The sequence below is a fragment of the Python bivittatus genome, unplaced genomic scaffold, assembly GCF_059951505.1.
Source record: "Python bivittatus isolate LINGU-HERP-01145 unplaced genomic scaffold, Pbiv_v1 ctg000100_np1212, whole genome shotgun sequence".
NCBI lineage: Eukaryota > Metazoa > Chordata > Lepidosauria > Squamata > Pythonidae > Python > Python bivittatus.
In genome coordinates, this window is record NW_028277038.1 from 5,463,418 (window position 1) to 5,483,380 (window position 19,963).

The 19,963-nt window shown below is 44.1% G+C and overlaps 1 protein-coding gene across 11 annotated transcripts in view; it reads left to right on the forward strand.

The window, feature by feature from the left end:
- Positions 1 to 19,963, forward strand: part of FBRSL1 (fibrosin like 1) — a 510,880-nt gene that overhangs the window by 436,654 nt on the left and 54,263 nt on the right. For all 11 annotated transcript variants that reach the window (XM_025169843.2, XM_025169838.2, XM_025169871.2 and 8 more), the window contains one exon: positions 9,146 to 9,191. In XM_025169843.2, coding sequence (XP_025025611.1) covers positions 9,146 to 9,191 — 46 coding nt within the window. The remainder of the gene's footprint in view (positions 1 to 9,145; positions 9,192 to 19,963) is intronic.

Consider the following 19,963-nt stretch of genomic DNA (forward strand, 5'->3'; position numbering starts at 1 on the left):
GCCCTCCCACCCCCTCCTTCTGATTAATCAGTCCTCGGGCAGCCTCGATAGGGTGTTAATTTGTAAACTCGGCGGACAGTCAGCCTGTGATAAGTCTCAACAGCTGCTGCATGTCCACTGTGGGGGATGGCCTAGGTAAGCCTTGGAGACGGCCAAAAATACGTGGGAGTAATGAAGTAGAGACGAACAAAACTGTGAGGAAACGTGATACACATTTATTTATTTTACACATTTCTATCCCCGCCGCAATCAAAAGATTCTTGATGGCTGACGTAGCATATAAAAACCAGTTCAGACATCCACGGTGTAAGCATCCATAAAAGCAATAAAAACGACACCAACCAGCGATGATAATCCAACAATACAATAGAAGTTAAATATGGCATAATAAAATCAGGAGAAGGCTCTCTGAAATGACGCTTGTCTTTAATCATTTCCAAAACTTCAACAAGGAGGGAGCTAGCCTGATTCTCTACTGGGAGGCTGTTTTGTAACATCAGTGCTGTAACTGAAAAGTGTGTGTGTGTGTGTGTGTCTCACAAGTTCTTTGTGTTGAGACACAGGCTGAGATCTGGTTAGTAACATTAGGATTGGAATGAGGAATGGCCATGTTGCTGGAGATTCCATACGAGCCTCAAGAAATTATCGTGCGTGCCTAGAGATCCCCTCCCTCAACACAGTGCAAGTGCGCATGGCTTTCAGTTGGCTCAGAGCTGATAGGCGCAATGTGAGTTTTGATGTGTCCATGGACCCCACCAGTCTCCATGTTCCACCTGCTGTTTATGATTTCTGAGATTTTCTGAATCCAGTTCAAACGGATGAGCAGAAGGGAAGCTGGTGTGCTTCAAAGATGTCAGCTTCTAGCATTTGCCTTTCTTTTCAAGAATGCCTCTAATCCTTCAGGGGACCCATTAAGCATTCTCAGCAATCTTTTTTAAAAGGTGGATGACCACCATCCCATGCCCTGGTTGGCACGTAGGTTCTCCTGATCAGAAAAAAAGAACCAAGCTTGATTGGGAGAAGACATCTTGGAGGGCAGAGGACATCTTCAAATATTTTATCTAAGTATTTTATCTGTTTCCTTGAGAAACTGCCCGGACCTTGGGATTTTCTTTCTAAAATTTCCTGTAGGTTCACCCAGGTTTGGAGACCAGCTGAGTGGTCACCAAAGAGAAGGTCATTCTTTGTGATGGTTCTGATCACCGGTGAAACATTTCTGGAGGCACATTTTGTATCCATGGCTAATTTGGATTGCTAGCTGTCCACTGTTGGACATGCAACTATTCAAACGATCAAGCATAGAGAATCACTTCATTTTAATTCCATTGCACGCATATTTTCACTCAATGGACGAGGCAGCTCTGAGCATTTTAGAATAGCAAGGAGGTTATAATATGCCCTCCGTGGTATCTTTTTTCTCTGAGTCATCCAGACACATGCATAAACACACTTAAAATGCAGAAATGTAATCAGATTTCCCAGGAAATTTGTGTTTGTGTAGCAGGAAATGTATGTCTTTGTTTCTTTTTTTCCCAGCTGGTTGGATGCATGAGAAGTGAAAAATGCATTGAAAGCAACACGGAGTAATGTTGTGTGACTATCTGTAATGTGTACATAATAATTGTGGGCCTATGAGACTAGTACATGTTTCAGCATTCTGCCTGCCCTGTTTCCATTCCATGCCTTATGTGCATATATGGACACCCAGGCACAATTAAACAGGTCTTCCTGATTGGGTGGGCTGCACGCTTCAAAGCTGGACCCTTGAACTGTTCAAGAGAGGCTGCTGAAGTCCGATGCTTGCATTTGTGGGGAAGCTAGAAGCCCTTCATAACATCTACAGGACCATCACCAGTTTTAATCAAGCTAGCTACTCCCGCACATTCTTAAAAAAACATTGGAGTCTCTTTGACCATCCCTGAAATTTAAGCACAGCTGGTAAGTCTGAGAAGGGGACTTATAGAGCATAACCGTGGGTGTCTTTGGAGTGGCAAAGCAGGAACAGATGTTTACCCATCAGCAGTGGCATTTTCGCACAAATGCCAAGACTTACATCCTTGTGGCAGACCGTCAGCCCTTCAAAATAGACCAGGTCAGAAAACAGACCCTACCAGAACCACTGAAATTGTATTATATTGTTATAGGCTATAATAACAGAATCCTGAAAGCCTGACTGTGTTTACTCTTCTCTCCCACTTAGACCAAAGAGTCAAGGCGGGGCGATCTTGAGTTTCTTTCTCACCCCTTCCTGTTTTCCCAGGCTACGTTCATATGATCCCAACAGTGGCCACAAATGTTCTTCACCTCTGTATTGCTCTACACTGACATAGGGATGTCAATCCATGATGGCGTTTTCATGACGCCACTTTGACATCACCGCCTTTTGCCGCAGACCACCCCAAGTGCGAAGGGGAAAAAAAGTTTTCTTCTGCTATCTTGCTATTGATGTAGCCCGGGAAGGTTTTTTTTCTAGACGCGTGGGTAATTCGATAGAGGCGCCTTGAATTCCTGGGCACACAACTTGCTGTTTGTAGGATTAGTTGGGAGAAGGTGAGAATTTAGGCAGCTGGGAATTTAGTTGGCCTTCTTGGTGAGAGGGGGGAAAAAAGATGAAATAGAAGTGATGGTTTCCCTGCAAGGTCCCGCGATCGCAGGAGAAATGACTCACTTGGCAGTTCCCCTTTGGCTCCTGTTCCTCCTCCTCTCCCCTCCCGTGCCTCTTCATCGTTTGCCAAGTCTTGTCTGGCAGGTCATTACAATGATAAATGCAGGTTCCTGGCAAGCATCGTAACGAGGACTTTGTTCTGACACGCCAAGTCCTGGTTGTGCTCCCCAGCGGTGCAGCACTTGCTCTCTTACTTAGCTTGACAGAAACAGAGACCCAAGGTGTGAACTGATTGCTGCATCTGTTGTGTGAGGAGGGGTCGCAGCAAGAGAAAGGGGAACATTTGGGGAAAAAATGAATGGGAAGATGAGCCCCTGCCATTGATTTGTAGTGTGCCAAAGCGTTTTGCTGTTGTCTTCTGGGATTTTTTTTTCTTTCCAACTTCCCCAGCTAGCCCTGACCCCACACTTTGCTGGTTGCCTCCCATCCAAGTGCTAAACAGGTCCAACTCTGCTTAGCTTTTCAAGATCTACCAGTATTGGCTGGGGACGCTGGGTGACATCCTAGAAGGGATTTCTAAGCATGTGGGAAATGCTAGTAAAAGAGAACTTATGGAACTGAACATCAGCTCCTTTTAATGCTGTCGTTTCTTTAACCCAGAGGTCCCAAACAATCTTGGGACATCCGTTGGGATTTGACCAAGTTGTTAAGACTAGCTAGCTCCCTTTTTATATCTTTTTGATTACTTGAGTTCTTAGCTCTTTGGCCTTCACTTTTATGTTACTGTATTGATGTAGTCTTCATATTAACTGCAGTCTTGTTTGCACTCTTTTTTGGCTTTGTAATGTTTATGTCTTGCTGAGTCATGTTTTTTAGGTAATATTGTTCTTATTGGGTTGATTGCAAATGTTGTTACATACTGGGTTTGTGCTGGTCTGTGACTATTATCTATCTATCATCTATCTATCTATCATCTATCTGTTCATCCCTCCTATCTGTCTATCTGTCTATCTGTTCGTCAATCCATCCATCCATCCATCCATCCATCCATTTTTCCTTAAAATGCTTTTACGCTGAATGAAATGTTACCGTCTTTTTATGGATAATTGGTTGTCAGTTCTGGTTGCTGAGAAAACCTTTAGCAATTAATTTGAGCAGTACTGGATTTCAGCTGGGAAAGGTAGATTGAGGGACAAAACCAGCATGCAACTGTGGTTTTCTGCTGCAGGTGTACGGGAAGCAGGGAAGCACATATTTTATTAGGCCCACTTCATAGCCCTTAGTAAAGTGTGGGCCTTCTGCACTTAAGGTATCTGCACCAGAGTTCAGAATGTATTAGAAATAAATAATAAGGTCTGAGCTGGGGAGGTGGAGGCACCTTTCAGAATGCCCCGTGATGACTTGGTGCAATGGAGGAACCCAGAACTAGCGTATTTGCTGAGGGAGGAATATGACTGGGGGAGACTTATGCTGAGGGAGAAAAGAAGGCCCTGATTTGTGGTATCTCCGATCCACCTGGGTACGGAGCCACTGGAGTGGAGGTATTTTGGTGCCTCAAGTGGGAAAATGTGCTGGAGAAAATAACACCAGTTCAATGGCTGGTAACGTTGCTATCCTTCTCCACTCAAATGACGCATGTGTTGAGTGGATTTTGATGTCATAAGGATGTGCAATGCTGCTCATCTTTCCCCTGTTCCTACAACTGCTTCAGGTCCTTTTCTTTTCTTTTTCTTTCAAAAAGGAAAGATGAAATGGTGGAAGGCAGTGCCTGTATTCACACATTACATTAACCAGGGTTTAGCAAGACTTGCCGGAGCAGGAAAATGCTCCAGCGAGTCTTAGAGCTTTCGGAATATTGCCTCGTCTTCCCACATGGATGGGAGGAAAGATTGGGAAGCATTTGCTTTGTGAATCAGATCATCTGGAGTGGCAAACCACGATTAGTTTAAAACAACCCAACTTCAAGTCATGGTTTAATACTGGCTTTTAATTTAACTGGTTTTACCGATCTAAAAGTGGAGTCCAAACCATTTCCCCAGGTACATAAGGAAAAAGAGAGAGAGAGGACACCCAGAATTTTACTATTGCATATTCTTGCTTGCATATATAATATTAAACCATGGTGTGAAGCATAGGCACAAACTATAGCCTGACTCACATCTTACACTAAGACAGAGTTTGTTCATCCAGAGTTATTTAGAATTAATCCACTTGGCTCGGGTTCACATAACACACTAAGCCAAACTCAAAATGCATTAGTTGGGTTTGCACAGAACATTTAATCAGGTCATTGAAGAGCTAATACAGTTGTTGCAAAATTTGCTACAGTTTTAACCATGGCTTTGTTTTTATCTTTTTCCCCCTTTTGGCTACAAATAAAGACATCATTTGTAGCATTTAAATAGTAAATAATTATTGTTTACATTTATTTTAACACATGCTTCTTTCCTTTTTTTAAGAAAGAAACTTTCTGCTACGTTTTGCAACTTTCTGCTGCGTTCTGGCTGAACATCCAGCTAAACAAAAAGGAAATGACATCAAAATATGTTCTCCTTTGGAAGAGCAACATAGTAGCAGATGAAGGAAGCTTGGCAGGATTTTTGGTACAAAGATAGAGAATTTGCAAAACAATCTTCCTTACGAACCTAAGAGCTCAGTAGTAAAAGCACCTCTCACTTTCCTTTTGAAGAAGTCCTGCAGTAAAATGTTCAGCAAAGTTCAGGTCAGGCAGAACTTCACCACCGTGACAGTTCCCATCAACAGAGGTTAATGCTGGGGAAGTCTGAAAAAGCTGGTGGATAAAGAACTAGTGGAGGCATTCACACAACCCTTGGTTTCTTTGTGGCTTAGCGGATGCGAAAAAGCTGGACTGTTTGTTTAATTGTGGATGATGATGATGATGGTGGTGGTGGTGGTGATGGTGGCGGTGGTGGTCATGATGGTCATGATGCATACCGTGGGTTTTGTCAGCAACCAAACCATGTGTTTCATGTAAACACAGTTGACTTGGGCATCACATGGAAGCTCAGCCTACATATATTCCATGTAACTTCTGTTTGAAATTGTCCATCTGCCAAAGACAGAGAGATGGAGATGGAGATAGAAGATAGAGAGAAAGTCCACCTCTTGATCTGGTCACACCATTGTCTGAAAACACTTGCTCTGTCGTGACTGGCGTGAGTTTGGAGCTGTCCTGCTGTGCCCGGGTGTAAGACGCACGGAGCTTTGATTTGGATAAAATATTCGGCCCAAGATCTGGATGTATTCGTAATTGAAATGTGTGGCGCTTTCTCCAAAGCATATTTATTGTGGCAGAATGATTATCTGACAGGGTATTACCAACATTCAAGAAAGATTTCTCTGTGGGTGCTGCTGTCCACGTCTGCGGGGCTGAACATGATGGTTGTTGGGGTCAGGTTTATTTGCATTGGTTTAACTGCTTTGCTAATATTCACGGGGGTGAAAATCCCTTCCACTCAACCTTTTGCCTGTTGCTGGTGAACAAAGCCTCGTGCTCATGCGCCTTTAGTTTTCATCTCCATCCCTTCATCCCCTAAATCCTTTCATGGAAGATCAAAGGATTGGGTTTGTTGGAGGTTGTTCTAAATTGACATGATGAACTGAACAATTGCACAATTCCAGTAGATTAATCCTTCAATAAATGACATGCCTATCACCAAACAATACTCTTCTCGTTTTACTGGGTTGCAGAGCCCCATAGAAAACGCTGAAAGTAAAATGATGGTGGGGTGGCCCAAGGCCCTTAGCCACTTCAGATGGACAAGATGGCACCCGTTTCTCCATTCCATGACGGAAGCTAGCTAAACTTCCAGTTAACTCAATATGGCACATTGCACAACATCTCCAGTTGAGTTAGGGTTGATCCCTTGGCTAGACTGTCGTCTAGTAAGACAAATCAAGCATGCTGTGACCTGGCCCACACCCCCGCCAAACCATGGTTTGCTTGAGTATTTTTTAGCATATCAGAATTGGCTGGGTTTCTGCAAAGCTCTAAGTCTGTAAACCATGGGTAATCAATGACATTGGCTGGGCTTGCACAGCACACGAAGCTCAAACAAACCACATTAAGGCTTACTGTGATGCTTGAATCTAGCCCTACCCTATCCTGTTCATGTAAGGGATTGTTTGTACTTTTGTAGAGGTTAGCCAGTATGTGTTTCACAGGGAATCATTCGCAATGGTTGTAAATACATATGAAGGATTCTTTTCCATTCAACCAGCACAAATCGGAGGAAGAGCAGAATCTCTGCAGGCATTGGGTTGTTGTGTGAATCGGATAATGCCTAGTGGGTACAGTGTTTCTGTTAAAACAACCTAGGTGGCTGCTTACCACTGTTGATGACCTCTAGTACTCCTATTCCATTTCTCATGAGGGAGGGAGGGAGGGAGGGAGGGAGGAAGGAAGGAAGGAAGGAAGGAAGGAAGGAAGGAAGGAAGGAAGGAAGGAAGGAAGGAAGGAAGGAAGGAAGGAAGGAAGGAAGGAAATCTGAAATTTACTGTTTTACAACATACGGAGAAAGCATGCTGCCAAGGGCAGTGTTTTATATGTTAGGTGGCACCACAGGGTCTGCCATTAAACAAAACCTTGGCAGAGAATAATGCCTACCCTTAGTTTCGCTCCTTCAGCAAAAGGTGATTTAAGCATTATAACCTCAAGCCGGAGTCCTTCCCTGGGAGATGTCACCATCTCTCAAAAGGATTTCTGGGGTTATTTTGTTCAGTGAGCAGAGATAACCCTGATGGAAAACAAGGCTCCACGTTTCTGTCAACCAGCCGTCTCACCTTTTTTCTCTTTTAAGCTCGTAGTCTTCGTATCCGTAACTTATAACCTCTCGCCCCAAAGAATCGCACTGATAAACAGTCTTCTTTGCTACTGCCAAAAAAAAAAAAAACCAGTCCATAGGCCATGGAAGCCAGGAAAGAAAATCTCTCCTTGATTCCAGCAAGTCTTTTGGGTCACAGCCCAGAACTGTAGCCTGTCTGGTTAACATTTCTCCGGGTGTTTATCCCATTTCCTAAATCTCTGGCCATGAAATATGTATTGTTGCAGAACCATTCACAAGGCACATCATAACACAAGGACAGAATAAAACCAGGGAGGTTGGAAAGAACACCAGCTTAGTTTAGCTGGAAGTTGACTTCTTATGCTTATTTTAATTAATGTGGAGCTCAGCTCCGTCCCTTTGGATACACAGATTGCAATTCTGACGTGTGCTAAGCGGTAAATCCACATGGAACGTAGTGACTCTTAGGTCCGAGGATACATGGTTAGGACTGCAATATTGCTGTTCCTTCTTCAGCTGTGCCTCCCCTACAGTTTTTATTTATTCTGCTTGTATACCACAGAATCAGTACAGACTTACAGGTCAGTCTTGCTCAATTCTCAATTTTTCTCTGGCCCAGAAAGTTTTTTTAAAAAACTCTTTTCTGCTGGGTCAATTTTTTTGGTATGTGCCAGGAACTCAAGACTGTGTAGATGCAATATTTTAGTGGGGCTGTCACTCTGGTGAAGAACATCTTAGCCAAGATGCGATTCAGGTTTCTGACAGTGAATGAATCGATACACATCAATTAAATCTGCACATGAGTGGCAAACACGCTTCTTTTAGGTGGGGTGTGTGTGCAAAGCAGCACTTCCAGGGAAGGAGAGGCGTTCCTCTTCACCCAGAAGGGAATGCCTAATTTTAAAAGAGCAACTTGCTTTTTGTAATTTTTAAAAGCGCTGATTTTAAATATTATAATAATCATCGTTTATTTTATTGATTTATATTTCAAATTTGGTCACCGCCCATCTCACTAGGAAGTGACTCAGTAATCCAAACTGCTGGCTGATTAGCAAATTTACAGAGCCCTTTCCTAAAACACAGCTGTCCCGCCGAAATAAAAGTTGTTCATCTGCTTTATTTACTGTTTGGACTTTCTGCTTTGCAGAGGGAGCAAGCACTTACTAGGTGAGATTTTAGGGAAACCTTTCTGCAGATAGATTTTTTTCCCCTCCCCATTGTATGTTGTTTTCAGTCTGGCTGAAACTGAATACCCCTGATTACCACAAGGCTGTTTACAGGGTTTAGGTTAATTGGATTTCTTAACGACTTCCCAGGGCTGAAATATAACATGGATGGAGTTCAAAAAGCAGAATGCTGCCTGGATATATAAACAGGAGGAAGCAGTTTTACTTAATAATCAGATTAGCAGAGAGCAGGTATAATAGACTGCAGTTGTGGGTCCCTTTCAAAAAGAGATGTGGTGGTAGCTATGCCTTGATAGAAGTTTCTGTTGCGTTTTCCAGGAACACTGATAAAACCAGAGGGAGGATCTGTATTCTCTGAGCCTTGATTTCGAATGCTGCTTCACCTTCTTCCACCCCTGTTCTTTTCTCCTTGTTTGATGTATAATGTTATAACACTGCCCATCCTCCAAGTGTGACGCACAACTACAGCCTTCGGTCTCAAGGCTGACTTCTTTTGCTATGGCAGTTGGAGAAATACTAAAGCCTCTTTCTCTGGTTGTGTTTTTTAGGTGTCGGAAGGCTCTGAGAAGCTGTTCTCCCCCGCAGCAACAAAAGGTAGGTCATGATGGAAACGTGCTTCCTGGGCATTTGGTTAAGCTTCTTCTTGTCCTTCTGAAGACCCCCTTCCAAGAGCAGGAGGCTTGGAAGGTACCCTGGCCATCAACCACCAAGACGTCTCCCCTTTAGAAGCCTTATGGTTTCTCTCAGCCCCAGTGTAGGCCAAACCAAGAAATCAACTCCACCAGAAGACTAAAACTACTTTTATTAATATTGGCTATAGTGACAGAACCTTGCAAGTCTGACTGTGCTTTACTCCCCCACCCCACCCCCATTATACTCATGTGAATTAGGGAGGTGTCTGCCTGGGTCACTTGTTCATGCTTTCTTCCTGTTTTGGACTTAAACCATGATTTTCCCCTTGTTGCTTTGGTAATGGATCTGGCCTATCTCTGTCAAGGTCATCTTCCTTATTTTCTACATTTTCAGATCACTTAAGCTGTTTTGGAGACTCTTATGTACAATACAGTGAGTTGTTTCCTTCCTTCCTTCCTTCTTTCTAAAGAGAAAGAACTGAATGAACAGCATGCACTTTGCCGGACTGTTTCAGGTTCCTGATCATACTTTAACTGCTGTTTTAATTCTTGTATGTTTGGGAAGGTATTGCAACTTTTGTAGTTTGGTTCTGGGCTAGCATCCTTATATATAGGTCTGAAAAGGTGGGGCATAGATAAATCCGTAATTTGTATTAGGAATGGGAAAAGGCGAGATGGACTACAACACCCAGCATCCCTTTCTGGATGGCGACGGTTGGAGTCCAGGAAGGCCTGGAGGGACACCCATTGCACAGTCGTGTTCTAGAGCATTGATGTTTCAATCCAGTTCATGCTTAACTGATAGCAGACCATGAGGCATATCATGGAACTTTCTTTCCAAATCAAGTTGCGGGTCTGCAGGACTCCACCGAATGCAATATATAGGGACAGCAAAACAGAAGTAAATATACAAATGGTGGGTTGGAAAACGGGTGGTTGTGAACCTAAAAATTTAAACTGAGTGCAAATTATCTCAATAGGTGGTACTTTCCAGCAAGCTAATCCAAGGAGGCTTTGTGTTCCACCACGATCTCTTTGATCTGCAACCAAATCACAGTTCAAGGGTACTCTGTTCCCTTTCTTAGACATGTCCCTGCTGCTAAAAAAACGGACGCCCTTCCTTGTCTGAGGTGGGGATCAGTAGCTGCTTGCCATCATGCAGTGCTGCTTGTCCCATGGTAGGCATTGCTTTGTCTTCCATAAGGATGGAGATCTTCCTATACTGAGGATGTTCTCCTTGCAGATCAGTCAACAGCCAAATAAGGAGAGCTCTTGGTTTGGCATGGAGCTTTCTCAGACATGGGTCTCTCAGGCAGACTCCCTTACGTATTCCAGACCCCCAGCTTTCTGTTGGACAGGCCAGGCTTTTACCTCAAAATAGATGGGGAAGTGTCAGCCTTACTAGATTGACCAGACAGGAAACACCATCAGATAAGCTAATTCTACTTTATTGTAAAGCTTCATTAACTGAATCTTGCAAGTCTGAAAGTACAATTCTCCTGCCATCTCCTTTACAGCCTGAGAAACTCGGGAGGGTCTCTTCTGAGCCTCTTGCCCCGTCCATTATACAGCTAAGGGCTGTCTCTTATCTGACCATTCCCTAAGCAGCATCTCGTCACCCCATCTCCCAAGGTCTTTCCCACATATCATTACAGGAAGGAAAGTGTGTTAACTTATGAACCCCAAAATGCTAATCAACAGTATTTCTCCATAGTGGGTGGGGCCCAAACAACAAGGCATATATGGAGCAAGAGTTAAAAAAGTTGGCACACCCATTCTCTCTGATGCCTCCCCCTTTCTCTCCTCCTGCTCCCGCTGCTTCATCTCCACCAGACTGTAGGAAAGGAATCAATAGGTGAAGTTTGAACTGATCTCTTAGCTTAACAGGGTGAAAATCAGGTGAAGAATTCATTAAAGCAGAATTGCAGTTCTCCTTTTACCTCCCCTTACCGCCAATCTAGACCCCTAGACTTGGGTGACTTTCATCTCTTTATTACTTGAATATCCAGGAGTATTTACAAATTTTTTTAAAAAAAACTCTTCAAGGTTGGATCTTGTGCAACCTTACCCTTTTCCTTCTAACTGTTCTGCTAGCATGGGTTTCTCTCTCTCTCTTTTTACCAATGTCCCTTCTTGAAAGAAAAGGACATTTGGGCATGGGCTGCAAATCTCTTCTCCTCCCCGTGAGCATCAGCAGCCTGAGGACAGCAGTTTTATGCAGGGCTGAGTGTTGGCTTGTCTCCATTTATAAATGAAGTCTTATCCCCACTCATCTCTTTGACGGCATCGCGAGGGTGCTGTCCTTGAAATTTTTACGGAGGCATTTCCACGCAGCTCTCAAACCACGTGCTGATATTTTGTGCTAGAAATGGACCGCAACTGGCCCTCTGCAAAACCCTCGTACAATAAGAACTTGGACTACTAATGGTACATTGATAATATCTAACCCACCCAACAGGAGACCAACCAGCCCTAGTTATCTATCTTGGGTTCAGCAGCACATATATTAAAATTAGATCTTGGAGGTTTTTCCTGACATTTCATTTGCAGCTAATTTTGCTTTTTGAAAATCCTTATTGCAGGGTGTTGTTGCTAAATCACCTGTAACCTTTCCTAAGATGAGTTGCAGGGTTTAGGGTAGATGAATAGCTACACAACAGCTGTTTGTTTGGTTCCCACTCTGGTGGTACTGAAGTCACAGAAATGAGCAAACCTGGTTGGATTGTGGCAGAGAAAAGGAAATGCATGTGTGAAGGTGTGGCTAGAGACTGAGAGTGCGAGAGTTCCCCAGATGGTTGCACAGGCACCGTTACAAAGTATTGCAGTACAGACATCCCAACTCCATTTTCAGCTCACTCTAAGCCACAAGAATGGTTTAGCAGTAAATCAAAGCCGAGGTTGGTTTTAGCTTGTTCATGGCTTCCTCCTTGGATTCTCACGGCAGATGATACCACAATCACACATTCACTTATCCTGGTAATTATGGGCATATTCAGACATGTTCACCACCAAACCAACCTTTCCGCATAGCATAATGTATGAATTGCCCCAGTGCATGGAAAAATGGGGGCAACAAGGGAAAACAAACATCAAGAAGAGATACATCAAGGGGCTACCTTCACCGTACCCTAACCTCGTTACTGAATTAATCCCATTTTTTGGATTTGCACAATCCTTTGAACCATAAACTAACCAAAAGAGCCTGATTCACACCACCTATTCAGTCACCCCAAAAGACACCAAGGTTAGCGTATTGTATGAATGCAAAGTCTTCAACAGACCTGGTTAAAGAGGCTGTGTGAATATTCTTGGGAAGGAGAGAACTTGTTTCCTCCCATCTTTGCAGTCGCCACAAAGGCAGCAATGTATGTATAGGTTTATTGAATGAAAACCTGAATACAATTGTCCCTTTAATACATTTCTCCGTTCTAACATGACTAATTAGAACTACACATTCCCAACTAATGCGAGTTTATCCGAATTAACAATCAGTTACCAAAAGTTGGCCTTGGCTGCAGAAAGATTTCCCAGCCTGAGAGAGAGAGAGAGAGAGAGAGGGAGAGAAGCAGTAGGCGAAAAGCAGCAAATAAATATGGCAAGTTCTAGAACGGAGGAGTTCCTTCACGCTACATGTACACAGTCATGCACTTCACACACATGACTCCTCTTCTTCATCTATTTTATGTCCTGCAAGTATTGGACCCTTGACCAACTAGTTTTCATCCATCTTGTCATAGAATACTGTTACAGTTTAGAGAACAATTAGGAGTCTGTCTCTTCTTGATCACGAAAGTTCACATCCTTGACTCTTGGTGTTTTTATCCATCTGTCGTAGTTTGATCATCTCCTGGTCTTTGGCACGTTCTTGTTTCAATCTGACCTGGCATGGTGTTGTATTTCCACACCCCTGTGCACTCAGATGGACTGCATATACTTCATTAGACCAAGTTGTTCATCATATAGTTCATTAAGCTCATGATCCATCATGGTCACTAAAAGAGATCAATTGCTGGGCAAGACTGGGCTGAGGTTTCCTTCCGTTCAAACCTGGATTCTCTCTGGCTCAGCTCGCCCTTGGTTTCCTTGGGTCCAAAGCACCTTTCCAACAAACATAGTTGTTAAAAAGAGTGTGCCTGCGTGTGTCTGCCTTAAACTTGTGCGTGTCACCCATCCCTTTTCACACCCACTTAATATGATGCAACCTTATATTAAAGAAATGGTCTTCGCTACAAGCCAAAAGAGCTTGATTGAGAACCTTCAGCAGAATGGATCAGTTCTATCATCACTTATCCCAGGGATATTTAAACACACACACACACACACACACACACACACACGCAGCCTGCCAGGCACAGTCTTAAACCACATTTTCCCGACATGCAGCTTGTAATTGCAGATAGTGGGACGCTTTGCAACTGCTCCAAAGTTCTTGGTTTTTACTTTATTGTCTTTCATTTCATCCTCTCAGCCAAGAAATGCACCTCAAGCCAAACAGGAGAGATTTCTTGTTAAGGCAGCTCTCTGTGGTTTCACTCTCATGTCTGATCCCAAACAGGGACCTTGCTGGTTGGATATCAGGGCCGCCTAATTTTGTTGCTGTGAGGGAATTAAGCTTTTTTTCCTCCTTTTGTCCCCCCCCCCCCGCCGGTTTTCCTGCTGTGCTAACCTGTCACAGTAAATCATTTTAAAGACTGGAAATGCAAAACCTCCAGAGAGAAGGCGTGCTGTTTATTTCGGAAAGGTCTGGGTGTGTGAGGAGCTTGAAATGAATGGCTCCTTCGCCTGGTCCTCAGCAGGCTAGCAGTGAAGTGGAAACTAACACTCATGTTTAACTTATCCAGTGCTCTGCAGCCCTCTGTTCCATCTGGGGAACGAAGGAAGAAGGAAAGAGACCCAGGACTGGCCTTCTCCTGCCTGAAGTGTGACTGCAGGCCAATCATTTTGTTTCTTCCTTCTCCCATGTCTTCCTCCGTGGCTTCGTGAGAGGCGCGGCCTCCGTCAAAGCCCTGAAATGTTTTATTGAGAGAACCAGTAGTTGAGTTGGCTAATTAGATTTCCCTTTGCCCAGAAGGGTTTGGTTCTGGCTGGATCTCCAGTGACAGCACTGACAAGTAATCGTGGGGGGGGGGGAATCAAACGAAAACAGTTCATCTTAATTAGCAGCCGTTCCAGTGATTTGGCCAGAATCTAAACTGTAGGTGGAGGAGTCTGGTTTCAGCCCACCTTTTAATGGTCCAAGGACTGATGGATTGATCGATCGATCGATCCAAATTATACGGCAGCCCATCTCACCCAAGGTGACTCTGGGCAGCACACAATAAAACCAACTGTTAAAACGGAATATAAAACCAATGAAAACTATTAAATAATTAACGTAAGTAAAAACAAGATTGTGAGAGGGTTAATTAAGATGTCCTATGCAGCGCAACCAATGCGTGGGCTTTCTGAATGGTGACTTAGACTAGGGTGATCTTAGGGATAGTTCCTCATTTATAAAACTCTCTATAAGCAGATAATAAAATAGTGTGGCCTTCACATTTCACGCTAAACCTAGCGTGAACCTTTGTTGAACAAGTCATGGTGGCCTGACTGTGATGGAATGGAATTATGAAGGCCAGGCTCAGGGAGATAAACATTTTCTTAGCTCCCCAGAAGAGCGTGGGAGGAACAAGAGGATGAGACTGGCACCTCCCTGAGGAATTCACGCTGTTGTGGCTGGAGGACTTTGGGAACTGGGGTTTTAGTCTGGGAAGATTCTTGCTAGAGGTTGTAGCTGATAAACATAACTGGACTGAATTTGCACTGTCTCTTGGAGTTCCTTGGGCTAGGCCTGACGCTGACACACCCAAAACACAGTGGTTGAGGTCCCCTTCGGCAGTAAGCCATGGCCTGTTGACTAAGCCACAGTGGTTGGATCCATACAACTTCTAACCTTGGGTTGTGAGCCTCAGTAACACAATGCCAGGCTGATCGGAAGCCAAACACAGTAGGGCAGCGTGTCATATTTGAACTCACTTATTCCCAACCAAGCCTTCACGCAAGACTCTGAGATTCTAAGGTTTCCTAGAACCGCCGCCAGATCCTCTACATTCCCCTCACATATCTTCGTCTGACTCCTTCACCTGCTGTGCCACTCTGAGTTAGGACCCGATGGAAAATCTGCAGCCACTCAGGTCAATTTTCAATCAGTGCCTTTTGTCTCATGTCAGTAAAAGCTCGACTTACACGGGCCAGAAATGTCAACAGGAGGGCAGCTGATGGAGAAGAGCAATTTATGGCATTAATCTCAACAGCAGCAGAGTATTGTCTGAGACAAGTGGGTGAGATCGAGCCTCAGCACAACAGCCCAGCCGTTGCCAGTTGAGGATTTCCATGGTTGAGCCAGCCTCCCGTAAGGTCTTTGTAGTATTAGGGTGAAAAGTTGAGCTGTAAACCTCTCAGCACTCTCTGGTGAGCAATCGGCTGTTATTTTAAAGTTATTGGGGTACTCATGTTGCCTTCCCGTCACCGGGCTCAAAATAAATTGAAGTAATACTGTAGGAGATAGGAAGTATTTAATTATTTACTGGGGCATTACAGACTGAAATTGCTTTTTGATTTAATGGATCCAAAGGCAGGGCCATGTTTTTCAGAGCTGAGAGAGGAAGAGAGAAGGGGGGGGGAGAAACGGTAGCATCTCCCCAAATTACTCTCGGCGGCATAAATGTCTGTACAAAGTGCCGTTCTTTTCAGATTTGGTCCATTCTGTGAAAATAGTTTACATTTTAAATGTGGCACTGTTAAATATTCCAGAAGGCTAACAGCATGCCAGGCCTTAAAGGATGAAGAGAACCACCCTTAAAAACAAATAAATTCGTCTTGCTGGCATAAATGTTGTATAAAGATGATTTGTTTTCTTTAATTATATAGTCGATTGTCAGGGAAGGGGGGGCGGGGAGAGAGAGAAAATAACCAACGTGCTCGGCTCTACCCCAGCAGCCAAGTTTTAAATTTGCAGTTTGGAAGGAAAGTCAATTAAAAGAAGCTATTGGGTTATGAGGGAAGGCGTTTCAATAAATAACTTCAACCCTCAACTAATAACAATTTACATTACCTTGAGCTACAAGGGTTTTTGAGAAGAAAAATCAAATTAACTTTTCATCTTTTCTCCGGCTTTGTTTACCTTTCCCTCCCGTTTGGCTTAACAAACATTCGCTTCTAACTAGGCTCTGCTGTTTTACCGAGTTGAGATTTAAACACCCCTTGGAAGTGAAAAGCAGCCAAACCAGACCTAACAGCTTCTCTTGGTTTGGTTAGGATGATTAAAATGTTTTGATCTGCTCAAGATTGGTTTGAATGCAGAGTTAACTGGGTTCCAGCAACACTGAACCACAATTCAGAGGCAACGGAAAACTGTGGTTTCCTATAGCATGTATACACTGGGGGAAATCTTTTTTTTTTTTTGGCCAGGAAGAGAGACCAGAAGCTATCAAAACTGCTTTTAAATGAACTAAACTTGTCCCTGGTTTCTGCATTTTGAGATGAGTATTTCAATCAGAATGTCCCATCTTCAAGAGGGCAGCGCCGGAAAAAAAATCACCATGCCATCCACTGTGGCTGTCAGCCGTGCAAACAAATAAATAGAGGCTGTTTGGGGTAGTTTCCCATTTGATTCCATTTTGAGCTACACCGATTATCAGGAAGGGACCTGGGTTAAATACGGAATCTTGGAAACTGAGAGAGGAACATCCCACCCTCATTTATCAGGAGTTCATTAAGGCAGAATCTCTTTGAATGCTTTGAAACGCTTCATCCCAGGTTTCTGGCCACCTGCCCCGAGTTGTCACTTAGAAGTTATCCATAGCTTTGCCTCCTATCTCTTGATCGTCGATGTCGATTCTCTTTCCGTTCTTCTTCTCAGCCCCCTGCAGTCTCTCACATCCAGGAGCTAACCAGGTTGGTTGGACTCCGCCTAGCTTTCTGCGGTCGGCCAACTTGCTCAAGAGCAAAAACCTGAAGCCCACCAACTCTGGTTTGCTATGCGTGTGATCCACAACATTGCCTCCGCGTTTACAGTTCAGCGAATGAGTGGAGAGCTTTACACAGCATCTGCAGTACTGAACGTGGAGCGTTCCAAAGATGCAACGCTTCCCATTGCAACATTGCTGGTTCGGGAGGGTTTTGGCGCTCCCCGTGTGTCCATAACTCCTTTTTTTTTTTAAATACCACCTGAATATCCCCCTCCCCCCACTTTCCTCATCTTCCACTTCCATACGCTTTTTTTTTTTTTAAAGAATCTCTTTGACAAGTTATCAATATTAATCTGTCCAGAGTTGTATAATGGCCCATTAGGGATTCGAGCCAGCAAGCGCGGTAACCCTGTTCTTGGTGCAGGTCACTGGCATAATAGAGGCCAGACCAGCAATTGACAAGTAATTTGACAAGTCAGCGGGGGAAGGCTTTGGGGGTGCCTGGACAAGAAGAAGGGGAGGCTTGCGTTGACCCATGAGGTCATCCTGTGTTTCCTTTTGTTCAGTCAATGAGAATGATCAATGCGGGTGCAGCGTGCTCTTTAATTGCAGACGGGACCCGTTTCTCCCTTTTGTCTGCATCCTTACGCTGCCTAAAAATTCTTCTGAATTTGTGATTTCCCATTCCTTCCTCCGTGGCAGAGAGGTCAGCCTTGGTAGAGAGAACACTATTAACAAGTTGCTGCTGCTGATGCTTCCCCCCGCCCTGCCTGCCCCAGACTGATGCACAATTCTCTCCCCCGTTCCCCGTCCCTCCCTCCCAGCCTGGGAATCATGGGGCGCACCGCTGATGAGCAGGAAACGTACTCGCCCAATCAATCTGTGCAGCGAGCAGTAATAGTTCATTCTCCACAGCAATCCCAGGGTTGACATGTGGTATGTTTCAGTAATTGATTTTTATATTAGCTTCATTTTGAGATGTGTAAATCCTTATATTGCTCACAGCAGCCTATCCTGTCCTAACCAAGCACATGAGAGTGGATATTCAGGGGCATCCCTCATGCGCTGACAGCTCTTGCATTTCATATCTATCTGTCTGTCTGTCTATCCATCCATCCATCCATACACAGACACAGACCGGCCCCATCCTTGGCATCCTTCCGGAAGCCCCTTAAAACGTGGCTGTGTCAGCAGGCCTGGGGAGTCTCCATGAAACGGTGATTTGATGAGATGGCTGCATTGTTTTTAACATCAGTGTTCTCTGCCATCTTGTTACGAATAATATGGTTGATGTCTTTTCGTTGTAGCCGTTTTAACATTCTGATTTTTTGGTGGTTTTTATTGTCAGCCGCCTAGAGTGCCTTTACGGTGAGGTGGGTGGTTATATAAATGTGATAAATATACATACATACATACATATAAAAAAAATGCCTTCTCACCCCTATGGGTGGTCTGCATCTTTCTCAATCTCAGGTCCTCTACCAGAGGCCTGGGAGTTTGAGGGATCTGCGCAGGATCTGAGCTGTTCCTAGCCCTGCACTCTTCTGGACAGAGAACTCTGATGTTGCTCCTGAGATCTGTTGGAGCCCCTCTCCCAGCGTAGGAGTCACGGCCCCAAGTGCTCCTACCACCACGGGGACCCCTTTGGCCTTGACTTTCCACATCCTCTCTAGTTCCGCCTTCAGGCCCTGGTCCTTTTCCAGCTTCATACAGTGATGATGATGCTAGTGAGGATGAAGATGAGGATGATGACTAGCACTGATGATGTCACCTAGTTGGGGAATGAAATGTCTGTGAACCAGCAACCAAGCTCAGAGAGCATCAAGGACTCCACCACTGTTTTGTGGCCCAGAGAGAGCTCTGCCAGTGTAATAGAAAGAAGATGCTGTCAGCCACCTACGGATTGTGTTTGTTGCAAAGCAGCTATTTTGAGCAGACCAGTTTCTCCAAAAGTCTTATTTTCCCCAGCGCAGGAATCCAACTGATTCTTGCATCCAAAACACAGTTCAGATCGGCTCTTTGGTTTTCAGAGAAGGGTGGGGAAGACTCCAGTTGTTCACCTGCTGCAAAGCAATTGCTCAGCCAGAGAAAAGCTATTTTCTCTCCCATCCTGCCTCCCCACCCTCATTTCCTCTGGGTCAGTTCTGCTTAACATACCACCCAGGTATCTCAGTATAGAGCAACAGTTTTCTAAAATCTGCTTCTGTTATTGCTGGCAGGTTGTCAGCCTTCGTATCATGGTGTGTTAATTTTCAACCAAGAGAGTAAGGTGTTGTCATTTTGGAAGGTGCTGCTGTCAAACAGCGTTAGGCGGTAAGCAAGCAGGCTTAAATGTGTGTGTGTGTTTTCTAAGCTTTTCATTTATTCCCAAAATGCACATCTGGGTATATATGTTTGCATGTGTATATACGTCCACTTGAGTTTCCTTGAGGTTTTGACTGGCGCCATCGCTGATGGCCCACGAAAAGCCAATAAGAACACAGATTTCATTGTCCAGATTTCATTGTCCAGCCATGCCAGAGTCATGACTCAGAACAAAAAATGAACTAAAAAAATAAAATGGATGTTTTTCATGTCCTGGGTGCTGTGCATCAGGCCAGCGTTTTTGCAGGTCTTATACCTAACTGGGGCAGGTTAACAGCGAAACATCATTTATATATATATATATAAATATATATATATATTTCCCTTGATCTTGTTGCATGTGGCCAGCCCTCATTGAATCTCCGCTCAGTGTTAGCCCTTCAAAGTAGGCCAGGTGAGAAAACAGGCCCCAAGAACTCAC